The following is a 14,828-nucleotide window of genomic DNA, read 5'->3' on the forward strand; positions in this document are numbered from 1 at the left end:
GCACATCCCTGTTGTGGCAGCTGCTGCCTTCCTAGGAAAGTGGCTTTTATGGGTCAGACGTGAATAAAAGGAACCATCTCGGTGCCCCGGCCAGACGCCAGCAGAGCGGGGTATTAATAGCCGACTTTTTGGTTTTTGCCTTGCTATGTGCCATTGGATGTACGTAACGCTTTTCGCTGGGAATATACAGATAGTAACAAACCTTGTTTCTCATTAAAAGGGCAAAAATAGAGTTGCTGACGCGACTTGCTAGCGTGATGTTGTAATAGCTGGTACCGTACGGTTCCCCAAACCGAAGGCGAGCGGCTCTGTGGTTTGCACTGGTAAATAGATGTCAGCATGAGCTGCAGAGAAAAAAAAAAAAAAAAACAAACCCGACACGTGGGCAAGTCTGAGGCAGAAAAGACTAAAAACCACTTTTTTAAGTGGAGTGGTTGAGTTTTCAGTGGAACGACGTGGGGTTGCAGTTTGTAGCCTGGTCCTTCTCTTGCAAAAATTGCTTTTGCAACATCACTTCTTCCAGCTTCTGAGGTGATTCGCCTGACCATAGAGCCCAGGGTACAAAACTACATTAGAAATACGCCGTAAGCATTTGCTGGTTTTGAAGGCTGAAAAAAAAAATTCACGGTATGAAGCATCACTTGACCGCTGATAATTTTGAAAAAATCATACAGTGAGCAAGGACCTGCCAGAGCCGTGTTTAACTCAGCTGACCTTTCCTGGCATTAAAATGCCTGGGGGACTTGTTCTGCCCTTCAACTCTGGAAATTTGCCTTTTGAGCCTGGCTTGAGATCTCCTTTATTCGTGTCTGACTTCTTTGTAGTTTCTCTTTCCCATAGCTTTGATCCATCTTGACATCTAATCTCAGCCAAGACCACCTGAGACAGAAGAGCTCTGCGACGCAAACAGCCCTCCGTCTCTGAAAAACAAGTAACGGTTTGAGAAGACATCCTGTTTGTCTCGTGCTTTCGCTCTGCGACACCTCAGAGAGGGTTTCACAAGGCAGATTCTGAAAGCCCGTTGTGGTTTAGGATGTTGTCATCTCCCTTCGGCGCACGTGTGAGTAACGCAGCGTGTGCTGACCGAGCGGCACGCTACCTGCCACGCGTGTTCGTCCCCTGCTCACCCAGCTGCTCTGGAGTTGTGAGCAGAGAGGAGCCATCTGCATCCGAAAAACGGGTGCAATCTCCTCGCCCTGGGCTTCTCGGCGGTGGTAACCGAAGCCGTGGGATGGAGAGAGCTGCCGGCTGAAAAGGGACCGCTGGACGGAGGGGGCTCTCCTTTGGTGCTGCTAATACAGCCCGGCGGCGCGAGGAGGCAAAGAGGACGTTAAATTATTTGCTCGGGTACACGGGATAGTAAATCGTTGCTTTTAACCGCCCATAGCTACGTGCGCCAGGGCGTTTTACTAAGAGCTGGCTGGGAAAAGGTGTTTTCTCCCTCCAATGGCGGAGCAAAGGATGAAGTGTGCCAAGGAGTCGCAGGGGTGATGCTGTCAAAATCATCCGAGTCTCACTTAGGGAAATTTATGCTCCAAGTGTGTAAATCTTTTCTGGAAGTGGGACCCGGTGCTTTGAAGCTGCGCACACTTCAGATGTTACTGCCCCCCCGAGAGGCAGCGGGAGAGCAGAGAAGATGAAGCGTGGCAAAGCGCCGGCCGCCCGCGGGCTCGCGACGCTTGCAGCAGGACGTCTCTCTCTCTCTCTCTCTCTCCCTGGAATGAAATATCCACCCAGGATTATTCACACGTGATGCCCTTCATGCCGTGGCTCCCCGGGGACGGCAGGGGATGCTTCTCCCGACACCACGCTTTCCTCCTCGTGCGACGCTGAGGGGTTACAGCCGGGCGACAGAACAGGCGCATGAGGTTTCGGTGCAGGTTTCGCACTTGCGCGTGCTGAGGAACTAGGCGTTTCTATTTTTGTCCCCGTTAAAGCTACTGTGGGGTTAATGTTCACAGCGAGAACTATAGCTTTTCCTTTCAGCCCAAATATCCCCGGTATCATTGTCCTCCCAGTTGCAGAACCCCACGAGTGGTCAGAGGAGATATAACCCCTCGTCCCTCCCCTGCCGCACGCCCCGCTGCGAAGGCAGCGGGCTGTAAACCCTCGTGCAGAAGACACTTATCTTTTCCAAAACTGACACCTGGCGTAACTCAGATACGTAAGTGTTTATTACCTGTGTTATAGCCAATGGCATCTTAGACCCTGCTGGGTTTTTCTCCCCTCCGTGCCAGCCGGCAGCCTGGGGCGATCCACAGCAGCGAGACCACGCACCGCCTGGAAAGCGATTTGAACCCACCTTGAAGTTCTCGCTGTTACCGTTTGTCTCTTTGGCTGGCGTTGGGAAGCAGCACCTTGAAAGCTGCCTTTTTTTTTTTTAGGCCTCTCTAGTTTCTTTCTCCGCTTCTTGCGTATTTTCTTCACGCAGAATATAGCTGCTGCTTTTTTGGTTTCTTTTTTTTTTTTTACAGTCTCCCTTCGTCTTTGAGCCTTGCTTGCTGGGGTTTTTTTCATCGCCGAACCCCCTCAAAGGCTGCAGCCTGTATCCAGATGAGCCTGCAGCTCTGACTTATATAAGGTGTTAATTTTTTTTTCCGGTATCCTCCATCCTGCTCCTAATGCTTCCTAACATCTTGTTTGCAGCTGCGTGCTCGCTTGAAGTCTTACCCAAGTAGTCCACGGTGATGCCTGCCTTTCCAGAAAGATGCCGCGATCTAAACTCTAGAAAAGATTCGATCGCTTAAAAAAAAAAAAAATCCCCTCGGGAATACATCCCGTTCGGTTTATTACTGCCGGGCCCTCGTCGCACGCTGCGTTGCGTGCTTAGCCTCACTTAAATCCCTCCGGTTTGTTGTCGTGAACATCAGGCACTTACTGCACTTGCCATCTTCTACCCAAAGTTTGCTTCCTAAAAAGAAACTTATTTCCTGCTCCGCCATGGCGTTAGCTGCGTCCCTTGGCAGGCAGCACCTCATTTAAACACCCTGGAAAATCCATATAAACTGCCCGTTCCTCCGTCCCCCCGCCCTGCGGGCGATGGAGCTGCATCCCCGGAGCACCCGGGCCGCAGTCGGGTACCGCCGTCCCTGGGCACGGTGTGTCCCGGCTCTCTGCCGCCCACGGCGCTTCCTGACGGAGCTCACGGCTACAAGTGGAGAAGATCTCATCGACGAGCGCTTCGCTGTATCCTCACGGCCGTGCCGGCTCCCTGCAAGGCGTCCCAGGTCACCTGTGGTTGCCCTTAAGCATCTCGTATGTCTAACGTTTCTTTAACGATGTGTTTATTTCACTTTCTAGTCTTACGCCGCCGTCTCCCCCGAAACCACCTCTGATCTTTCTCCACTCTTTTCCCTTCACCGTTTCGCTCCCCACCACGCACTGGCGACGTAGATGCATTTGTATTCGCAGCAGCGCTGACAGATGTCCGCGGCCATTTATGCGCCACTTGCCTTGGGTTTTCCCCGAGGTCCCGGATTAAACACTCAGTCAAAACTCTCGTGTTTCACGGGCCAGTGCTCTGCTTCCACCCGGAGTCATCTCTTCTCTGCTGGTTTCCCTTTTGCCGGCGTTTACCTCCGATCAGTATTTCTAACAATGCTCTCGCTCCGGGATGCGGTTCTCCCATACGTGCAGACGCTGTCCGTGCGATGCTGGCGGTGCTTCGCACGCGCGCGTGTGCTCACGCCCGCAGCCGTCGCCTCGGCTGTTTGCCGTTAACTCCTCTGGGCGAGCGGAGGCAGTTGGTGTGCTGTGATGGTCTGGAGCAGCTGAAGGAAGAGGAGTCACCGGGTCCTGCAGACCTTTGCTGAGCCATGAAATCCAAAGAGCGAAGAGAAGCTCCTGCCCGCACGACCAGCTGAGATCAGCGGCCGTGGTGGGTACCGCCGGGATGTCGAGAGAGGCTGTTTCCACCCAAAAATACTGTTTGCAGTTCTGTAAAAAGACCTGTGTTTTCAGAAAACACCGACGCTTCGGTGTTCGTTATATACAGAAATAATTATCATGCGGTTTATTATATACAGAAATTGTCCTGTGGTTCCCTGGCAGGACCGGAGCAGCGCTGGGGTTGATCCTGACCTTCCCCCGAATGCTCCCTTTTTCCCTTTACGCTTTTCCAAGCAGTTTCACACCGGGATGCTGGGGGCTGGGGTTTCTTCCCCGGCAGAGCCTCAGCCGGCGCTCGCATCTCGCCGTCTCTTCTAATGGAATCGTTGTTAAAAATAAGTAATTTTATTTCCCAGAAGATGCCCGGCGGCAGCATCCGTCGTTTTGTCCTAATCGCCTTCCGTCGGCGGGCAGGTCACAGCGGGGCTTGGTACAGAGCCAAAGCCGCCGTCAGACGGGGCTGCTCTCGGGCAGAGCTGGGCTTGGGACCTACGAGCACGGAGAGCTTGGAGACGGTCTCCTAAACCTGTGGCTGCACAAGAGAGACAGCAGAAGTGTCTCGGAAGCCTGTTAAGGACTTACTAAAATAGAGGCTGATGTCTGGAACAAATTCTCCTTTTTACTTACTTACTACTCCCTGTAGGAAGGGTCAGCCTGGTGACAGCTCCGGAGGGTCCCGGCCATCCTGCCGTTGGATCTGCAGGGGGGGGCTCCCCGCCGGCAGTCACCCACCTCCGTGGGAAAAAGAAACCGGGTCTGAACCAACGCAGGATCCTTGAACCAAGCAGATCTACAGGATGAAAGAAGAGACTGGCGTTGGGATTGCCATGGCGGGTCGCTCATCTGCGGTTAGAAGACAGATCTTGAAAGTTGGCGAATTTGGGTTTAGCTCTTAATTCCGACACTGTTTCCTGTGACCTTGGGCACGTCACTTAGGTCTCTGCGCTGTGACTGTGTCTTCGGTCGCAGAATAGTCAGAAATACATTCAGTTCTGCCCGCAGGTCTTTAGATGACAAGATCATCCACCTCTAATGTGAAACCTAGTTGGTCCTTTAAATTGTCAGAAGGCCAGAAGATTATTGCTAAGTAATTAGTAAATTCATAAATGTTCTTTAAATAGCAGCAACCATCGAAACACTTCAGGCATTAGCGCATGGATGGTGCATAAACATGTGTTTCCAAGCTTGAAATTCAACAGTGCAAACTTTCTTCCACCTGAATTTCACCTTAATATCCTTTTCTTGGCTGAATCATCTTATCGGGATGGAGAGGTGGAAGAGCAAAGTACCGTGGTGGGACAGGATTTTGCAGTGAAAATTCCGTTTTTAGCCCAAATTCGAGTGGAAGTGGGACTTGTCTCTGCTTTTGCTGCCATCAATGTCTTGCTCGAGGTCTTGCGGACCACCAGTGATCCCCACAAGGTATCTTCACTGCCTGTTGCCCTTGTCTGTGAAAGACTTTGTTGGACATCCAGGGTTACGCTGGACCATCTCCATCCCGGACTCTTCCTTTGGGATCTCAATTCTGCAGGAACATGGGGAAGCATCTCCCCAGCTGTGCTACTTGGTAAAACCTCGCCGGCGCGGTGTGATTTGGAAGGTCTTTTAGTGTGGTTTATTGCCTGATGCAGGCAGCCGTTCTCTCCCTCTCGGTCAATGAATAAACCATCTTACTCCAGGGCAAGCCAGCAGCTGTCATCTCCCCTTTTTGCTACTGCACCAACAAACGTGACGCTGATGGGCTGGAAACCAAACTGACGTTTCCTCCAACCTCTTCCTTGCTGGCGATTGACCAAGCACAGGAGCGGCAGCCAAGAGACTCGAGGTCCCAGCACGTCAGGCTGCTCGTGGAGCTGGTGACGGGGTTCGGCGTCGCGTCGCCCAGTGGGGAAAGCCAAGGATGGGGTTTGTAATCCCCATGCGGACTTGCAAAGAGGGTGGGGGGGGATTCTTCTTTGGATGCCATTCAAGAGCCGTCCTGCTCCCCCAGCAAAAGGTTTTGAGGCTGAAACCTCTTCTCACATGAAGAAAAGCAACACATGATCCAGAGCACTGTCATGGTGGGATCTGGAAAATGGGGGGGGGGGGAGCGAAGCTCTTATTTAGTGGAAGTGTTCCACGGGGCGAAGATCAGAGCATCTTCTCAGGAGCCCACTATCCCAGGACAATGTTGGCTTCACCTGGACGTGTGTTTAGTTGTTTCTCCTCATTCCAGCAGGAGCTGGGACCTAGAGAGACTGAGATTCTTGCTGAAGATCCCACAGCCGCAGGGCTCAAAATACATCAAGGACCTTCTGATTTCAACGCCTAGCTCCTGCTTGTGGTCAAAATTCAGGTTAATGACATTCCTCTCCCCCGGTTTGGGCTGCTTACGTCAACAGCGTTCGACTCTTCACAGCGCCAGACCCTCTGTCTTCTTCTTACCTAAAATTTGCTGAGGGCAGTGGGAGAGGAGAAGACAAGTCGTTAGCACTTAACCCTTGGTGCAGGTGCTTGACGCTAAACCTGCTCTCTGAGCACGTGATGGCGGGAATCTCCGAGAGGCTCCTCTGCGTATGCGGCTCGGTCTGCTAAGACACGGTAAAAATAGCAAACTAAGCAGGGATTTTAGCCTCAACTCACTGAGGCAAGAGGAAATAAGAATTAAATACCTGGGACAACGTGAGGGCTTTGCGTGCTGCTGCCCTGCCGGCAGCCCTCCAACCGAGCAACCGGTCGTTCGCATGGACGCCGCGAACGTCTTAATTATTTGGAAGCAGCGTAAAAATGCGGTTTACGGGCTGTGGTGTGCCTTGAACAGCCTCGACGAAGGGAAAAAGAAATGAAGCCTGCGCTGCGTGAAGGGCTCACGCTGGGTTAGTGGGAATACTGGAACGGCTCGAGGAGGACGAGACCTGAGTGTATTGAGAGCAGCGGGGGGGGAGTTGATGCCACTGAGTCTTTAAACCGCTCCGTATTATACTGAAAAATGCTGGAAATTCAGGAATTTGAAGTGCGGGTGAAGTCGCAGGAGAGATTTCCCAGAGGCCAAGTCCCTGGATGTCTCTTCCCGCTGCTTACGGTGCAAGGAAAGTTATTTGGGTACAGAACAGCGGCTTTTATGGCCTTCGGCGAAGGGGGCCCATCCTTGCCACCCATCCCTGACCCTGTCTTGGCCGGAGCGGGGGTGGACGGCCATCCGGCCGTGCTGTCCTGGTGTCCCCCGCCGGCAGTGACCCCGCCGGCCGAGGGAGAACCCGTTTCGGTGGCAGAAACTCCTGATCCCACTCGTGAGAGTCATTTTTAGCACTGAAGCTGGGTGAAAGGGTTAAAAAGCTTTCACCCCGTGCCCAGCCTGCCGCTGCCTCGGTTCAGGGCACTCCGACCCCAGGAGGTGTCACAGCCTGTGTGTCTGTCTGTCTGTCTGTCTGGAGAGGGAACTAAAACAACCCCACCACCCTACCTGTGATTCTTTTAGCTGTTTCCTGCCGTACTTTTACTCTCTGAGCTCAGAACAAGGGCTGTCAGCAGCACTATTCCAGTTAGAGAGACGGGAGCGATTGCGCACAAGGTCATCGGGCGAGCGGGTGGCCGAGCTGGCCGCAGACCCCGGCTCTTTTGCAACCTGGCCTTCGCTTTGCCCGTGAAGCGATAACCGCCCCCCCATCCCCTGATCCCGGTGCCAAAGTCTCCGGGTGCCCCTTTCCCTGCGTGGGAGACCTTCGGTGTGGGAGCAGGGCTCAACCGAGCCCAAAAGCTGGGCTTAGAGCTGGGGCTTGGCTTAACGCAGCGGTCTCGGTTCGTCCTGACCCAAAAACGCCTTTCCCTGCCTTGCGCCGAGGTCTGAGCAACGATGCCGAGCGCGTCCCATCCCTCCTGCCTGACTCTTTCTTTTCCTTTTTCCCTTTTGCAGGGAGAAACGCGCTCTGCAAGTCAGCGTCACCAACCCGGTCCAGTGCAGCCTGCACGGGCGGAAATGCACCGTCTCCGTGGAAACCAAGATTAACCAATCCCAACCGGATTTCACCAAGCATCGTTCCGGTTTCGTCCTCTGCGTGCCGGGGAATTAGCATCCCCCCCCGCCCCCCGCTTGGCGCAGCGAGCCCGGAGAGCGAGAGAGCGGAGGAGAGACGGACTGGGGCTTTGATCGTCCTCCCTGTGCCTTGGACTTTTCAAGGGGGGGAATTTAGAGATGCTCAGCTGTGACGTGGTCACGCGCCTAGAAAGAGCTCTAAAGCTAGAGATTTAGCAAACCCAAATTCAGGAGAGGGTTTTACTACCACATGCAACGAAGGCTTAAAATAGCCAGTGACCTGTATCCATCTTACGAACCAGGCCAGAATATCAGGAAAGTGCTTCTGAATTACTCCCAAAAAAAGCATTTCTAGGTACTTCCACCCTTTCCTCCCATTCCCACGTTGATTTTTTTTTTTTTTAAACCCCTCTCCGCTATTCCCTTCCGTGTTTCTTTTTTTTTTGTGGCTCATTTTTGCAATATTACGCAGCCTCCACCGGAGGAACCAAAGATACCCGGCTCAGGGAGTCTGGTTCTGTAAGACCAAATCCCGATGGAACCGGAGCCGGGTTTGGAGAGGAGGGCTGGCTTCCCACGCCGGGGAGACACTCTGCGCTCTTCCAGCCCGGCCGGCACACGCAGAGTTGGGATGGTACATGGACACGCACCTCTAGACTTAACGGCTTTCCTGCCTGGAGTTCATTAACCCACCACGCACCTTGGCTGGAGACGGCTCCACCAGCAGAAAGGAGAGTGGGAGTCACAGTGCAGAGGGTTTATTTTTTTTAATCCTGCATTGCTTTTGCCTTAATTACCCTCTCCGGTGACCTAAAAATCCGGTGGGTTCCCATTTGATCCAAGTGGTCTTGCTGAATTTTTTTTTTTTTTTTAATATGATCCACGTGGCTTTGCATTAGTCCCAGCGATGAGGTTCGGGGACCCGCTGCCGGTGGGTTACTCTAGAAACACGTGGAGCTTGGGGACCGGGGCTGCGGCTCCCTCGCTTTGCACTATTTAACACTAACTCCGAGCACGTCCGGCCGCACCGGGAGAGGGGCAGCAGCACAAACCCAACTGCAAACATCAGGGCCGGTCCCTTCGAAGCCTTTACCCAGGTCATCCCGCCCGCGGGTGTTGGATGTTGGGGCGTTGTGCTTGGCGTGGCCGGTGGCATCGCGTTTCTCACGGCGCGGCGCCCGCGGCTGCCCGGCTCAGATAACCTTCAGCGTGGTGTTTACGGGAGGGTGGTATATACTAACGAGCTTTTTATTTCCACTGCGGAGCGGGCTGCTGCTGCTGCTGCGGTTTTTCTGAGCGGAGGAGGCCGAGTGACGCCGCGGGGCTGGTGGGATTACGTGTCCTGAGTCCTGGCACTGCTGGTCAGGTCAGGATTTCCAGCCCCTTGGATGAGGCGGCGGGGCAGGGGGTCTGCGGGTGACCCCACCTAGGGGACCGACACACAGGGAGCACGGCCTCGACTGAGCGTTTTGGGAATGGCAAAGCCTGGAAGAGGCTCTTCACCCAACGACCCGTTAACGAAAGGCTTCCCAAAGCCATGGCCGTGGACGCGGGGAGCAGGGCCAGGTCCCTGCAGCGGTCGTACCCCACCACCGAGACCCGGGCTGAGGGGGTGTCCCCAGCTCCAGCTCTGGGCCGAGGTGGGATGAGCTGCACCCCTCCCGTGCTCTCTGCCGGGGAGGCCCCACACCGGATTCCTCCCGCTCGCGCGGTCCCCGGCCTCGGCCCAGCCCCGCCGGCACCCCAGCACCCCAGCCCGGCCCCGTGGCTCCGGGATGCCCGGTGGGCTCCTGCGCCGGAGAGCTCTGGCATCAGCTCTGCCCCGAGGCCTTGGGAAGAAACTTCCGAGCGCTGGCGAACGCCCCGTCGCCCACCGCTGGGGCCATCGGGAGCCCGGAGGTGACGTCCCACCCCCCCCACGCGACAGCCCCTGACCTTGCCGAGCACGCGCGGGGCCGGGTGGCTCGGGACCACCGAGGACCCTTCCAGCCTCCTCGTTTAATCCCAGCGCCCGCTGCTCGGGAGGAGCGAAGCCAACGCCGAAGCCACGGGACGCCCCAGCTCCCGTCTGAAGCTCCAGAAGGAAAATCCCGGTGGATGCTGTGCCTTTCCAGTTGCACTTCGCGCTTTTTTATAGCCGCTAGTCCAGACGTCTGCCCGCCCTCCCCCCAGTAACACTAACCCGTAGGCAAGGTAGAGGCAGGAGTTTTAATCAGCACTTTTATACACTATCCCTCCAACGAAATGGTTGTATCGAATCATGATGGACGGCAAGAAATCGCAGGTTTAGGAAATTTCTAATGCTGAGATGGCAATATTGTATGTGATGAAATGTGTCTTTATAAAATATATTATCTGTTCCTGCTCTGGTTTTATATATATATATAAAAATATATAAAATATATATATATTCCTGGGTTTTTTCCCCATAAATTAACTATGTCTAAATTGAATTTTGATTTTTCAGCCTGGGGCGTTAATGCAATGAACCCTTTTTTTTTTTTTTTTTTTTTAAAATCACTGATATTTTAATGTGTAAAAGAGCAGAAAAAAAAAAAAACACCAAACCTACTATAATGGACCTGGGGTTTTGTTTACATAATTCACTGTAATAAATAAATAAAATAAAAAAAAAAAACCAAACCAATTAGTTGCATCCCGCTACGGCGGTTCCAGTTTCTGACCGGCACGGCGGCTTGGGGAAGATGATGCTCACAGTGCACGGCTGGGAAGTGGAGTTTTGGCATCCCGATAACCCAATTTGTCACCTCTCGCGTGCCGGCGATGCTGATGCTCCTCCTCGCCCTGCGACGCTCTCCCAGCGCCTCCGCCAGCCCCCAGCGAAGGGGTGACCCCGGCGCCGGTAACGCGATTAAACCCGCGGCTGCGTTAAACCCCTCTTTCGTCAAAGCAAATCCAATTTCCCAGCGCCGCGACGGGGGTGTCGGAGGTGTGGGATTGCAGAAACGACTCCGCCACGAACCGCTGCCGTGTAATGGATGGTCAGTGCATTTTTATTTAATCAGCACAGTACAAAAATAAATAAAAATAAGGGGAGGGGATTAAATTACAGGCACACTGAGCCCCATGACACAGTCGGTCAGGTTATAAACCACACATACTTACAAACACACTATACACATACATACAAAATGAGACAAATATAAATTAATAAGTAACAATACCCACCAATTTGGTCAACAAAGATCTACAGAAGAGATTGCACTAAAAAAACGTACGTACACATGTATCGTTAGCAGGGTCCAATGTACAGCAATGAAGAGCTTCAAGTGAAAAAGAACAAATAAAAATAAATGGCACGTTATTTCTCCCTCTCGTCTGCGAGTTTAACGCCCGATGGACCAGAACTAAACTAGAACTGTGCACACGGAGAAAAAGAAAGTAAAAACCAAAATAACTTATCAGTCCCCAGGCCTGATAAGGGAATACCAGCTCAAGACTGCGGTATCGGGGTGGTGTCGGGTCTTTGTGCATGGGTGTAATTTTTACAGCCATCTCTCGTTAAGGTGGTTTTTTTTTTCTTTTGATAATAATTTTTTTTTCTGTGTTTTTTCCTTTTTTTTTTTGAAGACACAAAATGCTCCTGTTTGCATGCGCAATACCACTGTAAAAGCAACAATGAAAGAATAAAGAAGGGTTTTTCTTTTTTTTTCCCCCCCCATAGGTTAGTAGTTTGTTGGTTTTGTTTTTTTGTTTTTTTTTGTTCTAAAAGTATTCATATAGCAGCATGTAGATTCTTTCCTTGCTTGCACACTCAAGTAGATCCTTTACACAATACTCATGATCAGTGCACGATGGGAACAAGACATTTCACATTGATGTCATGATACAGTAGCGGTTATTCCCCTTAACCCAGACCCGCTCGGGAAATTCGAGTCTCTTCAAAGAAAATAAATAAAGGGGAGGGAGGAGGCGGGGGGGGCCGGGGGCCGGGGGTCCCCGGGCCGTGCCGCGTCTCTGTCCTGTCACCGGCTGCTCCGGTAAGTCACGATCGGCTGCTCCGGTAAGTCACGATCGGCCCCGCTCAGCCGCCTCCGGTGAAGCCTTTCGAGCAAATTTCTTTTTTTTTTTTTTCCTCCTTTTTTTTTCGTTTTGCTGTGTTTGTTTTTCCTTCTTTCCCCCCCAACCCCCTCCCCCCCCGCCCCCAAACCTGGTCTTTGTCTCGGTGATGCGGTGACCGGCCCCGCACCCGGAGCTGCAGCCGCAGGAGCCGGGGCCGCCCCCGCCGCCAGCCCGCGGAGCCCCGCTCCGTTCCGCTGCCCCAGCCGCGGGGGTCGGGGGCGGGAAGGGGGGGGGTGTGGGGGGGTGTTCGGTTGGGGGGGGGTCCCGCTCTCCCCCCTCCTCCACGATTTGCTGAGATCGATCCGGTGGCGGAGCCGCAGCATCCCCGGGCCCGCAGGATGGGGAGGGGGCGACGGCTGGAAACCGGCGGCCCGGGGAGGGGGGAACCGGGGGTCTGCGCTGCGGTCCGGCGGCGGACGACCCCCCCCCCCTCCCCCTCCGCCCTTCTTCCTCCCATCCCCCGTCCCCCTCCGCCCAGGGCCGGAGCCGGCGGCAGCTCCCGCCTTTCCCCGCCTGGAAAAAGCCCCCGGGAAGCGGCTCGGAGCCGGGCCGGGGCGAGCGAAGCGTGTCCGGGCGGGCCCGGCAGCATCCCCCGGTACCCGGCGGGGGCGGGCGGGCGGGCGGGCGGGAGCTCACCGGTCGAGGCCGATGAGCAGCCGACCCTTCTCCTCGGCGCCGCTTTCCTTCTTGAGGTCGGCGAAGACCTGGGTGAAGTAGTGCGGGTCGGCGTTGACCTGCAGCATCTTGGGGCTCATGAGGTCGATGATGGAGAGGCAGCGGTCCCAGAAGGCCTCCTTACAGCTCTCCACCAGGAAGGGCTTGAGCGGGTAGGAGATCTCGTTGCCCATGTAGGAGTAGGAGAGGTACAGGCAGGTGAGCAGCACTGCCTGCAGTTCGTGGTCGCTGGCCACCTCGGCCGAGATGACATCCCGGCAGAGCATGTAGAGGAAGACCACGTTGGCCGGCGTGATGAAGCCCTGGTCCTGCCAGCCCTGCAGCAGCAGCGAGCGGTCCACGGAGCGCAGCCAGAGCACGGGGTCGGTGGGCGAGAGGTGCTTCAGCCGGTAGCAGCGGCGGCAGAGGAACTCGCCCAGGCAGCGCAGCAGCTCGCTGGTGGACGCCTGCACCACGACCCGGCGCGGGGTAGCGGCGGCGGCGGCGGGCGCGGCCGGCGGCGCCTTCTGCGCCGAGGCGAGGGCGGCGGCGGCGGCGGCGGGGGGCGGCGGGGGGGCGAAGGTGGCGAGGTTGGCGCAGGAGAGCGACTTCTTCAGGTTCTCGTTGTTGAGGTGGGTCACGTTGCTCTGGTAGCCGCCGTTGGGCTGCACCTTCTTGGAGCTCTTCTTCTTGGCGGAGACGGCGGCGATGCGCTTCCAGGGCAGCACCGAGATCAGCGAGTGCCGCTTCAGGCCCTTCTCCTTCGCGTTCTTGCTGTTCTGCACCGCCGTGTAGTGCCCCACCGTGGCCGCCCCCTCCTCGAACAGCGGGGCCTTCCGGTAGCTCGGCGACAGCGACAGCACCGTGCCCATGGCGCCGGCCGACCGGCGGGCCCCGCCGCCCGCCCCGGCCCCGGCCCCCGGCGCGGCCCCGCGCTCGCTGCCCGCTCCGCCGCCGCCGCCGCTCAGCGCCGCGCCTCGCCCCGCCCCGCCGCCGCGCGCGCTCCCGGCGGCGCAGTGCGCGCGCCCGCCGCCCCCGCCGCCCCGCCCCGCGCCGCCACGTGCGCCCGCCGCGCCGGCGGGAAAGGGGCGGGGCGGGACCGCCTCCCCCTCCGCCGCCGCGCAGGCGACGCCCCCCCGCGCTGCCCTGACCGGCTGCACCCCGCCCCGGGCCCGCCCCCCCGCCGCACGGGCCACGCCTCTCCGCGCTGACCCCGCCCCGTCCCGCGAAACGGCCCCGGCGGGACGCGCTGCCCCGCGGTCGCGGTCCCTGGGCGGGGGACACCGGCCGGGAGGAGCCCCCCGCGGTGCCGCCGGCTCGGGCACGGCCCGGGGTGAGCGCACCGAGCTCTCGGCCAGGGGCCGGGCGGCCCGACGCGAGGGGGGGGAAAAAATTAAAAAATTGCAAACCCAAAGCAAACCAGATCAAAATAAAGCACCGGGGAACCCCCCCTCCCCCCGGCACCGCGCAGGGCCCGCCCGGCCCGGGGACCCCGGCCAGCCCCCGCTTCCCTCTGCCGGGTGCCCACCCCCACCCCCCCTCCCCGGGGCCGGGCCCGGCGCTCGCCCCGAAGGGGCCCGACCCAGAATTTTAACGGGTTTCGAGCAAAACGCCACCAGGCCCCACGTGCCCACGGGAGGCCGAGCGGCAGCGCCCACAGCACCGTGCCCCACGCGGACCACGCTGCCGGGTAAAGCCGCCACGGCCGCCCCCCAGGCCCGGCTTAGGGGCACCCCCTTCCCGCAGCAGCAGCCCCGGCCCGAGCAGCAGCAGCCGCCGGAGCCCCGCCGGGCTTTGCACAACCTGGAGCGACACTTAGAGGCGGCTCCGCCGCGGCACAGACCGCACCGGCGGGGCTCGGCTCCGGCGTCGCCTCCTCCCCCGAGTGACGCTGCTGGCGATGACACAGGGTCCCATCCTGACACGGCGCTAATCAGGGTTTGGCTCCTTTACACCTCCCGAAGCCAGCACTGCTACAGCCGCCGCTGCCTGTCCCCTTCCAAAACCCCCAAAATCTCCCCATTTCCTCCAGACACAACCGCCCCCCTCCCAGCCGCCCCGGGACACACACACTGCAAAGGGCTGTCCCCAAAATTGCTGTCCCCAGTCGGTGCCACACGGGTACTTTGGCAGGCGCCTGCCTGGGACAAGCCCGCCGCGCACTCGGGGTTTAAAGCACAGGGAAGGTAAA

General features: G+C 56.8%; 2 protein-coding genes across 5 annotated transcripts in view; one reads left to right on the forward strand and one right to left on the reverse strand.

Moving 5' to 3' along the window:
* The window catches only part of MYO1D (myosin ID), a 160,756-nt gene extending 150,384 nt beyond the window's left edge, over window positions 1–10,372 (forward strand). The window contains exon 22 of one of the 4 annotated variants that reach the window (XM_054801630.1): window positions 7,781–10,370. In XM_054801630.1, coding sequence (XP_054657605.1) covers window positions 7,781–7,937 — 157 coding nt within the window. In that variant the 3' untranslated portion in view covers window positions 7,938–10,370. Of the gene's footprint in view, window positions 1–824; window positions 918–7,780 lie in introns of those variants that run through there. The other 3 variants (XM_054801632.1, XM_054801629.1, XM_054801631.1) reach the window with 3 other exon arrangements.
* A 510-nt stretch (window positions 10,373–10,882) lies between these two features.
* CDK5R1 (cyclin dependent kinase 5 regulatory subunit 1) lies at window positions 10,883–13,677 on the reverse strand. Its single transcript, XM_054801634.1, has one exon. The coding sequence runs from the start codon at window positions 13,507–13,509 to the stop codon at window positions 12,616–12,618; it is 894 nt and encodes a 297-aa protein (XP_054657609.1). The 5' UTR covers window positions 13,510–13,677; the 3' UTR covers window positions 10,883–12,615.
* Window positions 13,678–14,828: the final 1,151 nt, after the last annotated feature.

This window comes from Grus americana, chromosome 22 (genome assembly GCF_028858705.1).
Source record: "Grus americana isolate bGruAme1 chromosome 22, bGruAme1.mat, whole genome shotgun sequence".
Classification (NCBI taxonomy): Eukaryota; Metazoa; Chordata; class Aves; order Gruiformes; family Gruidae; genus Grus; species Grus americana.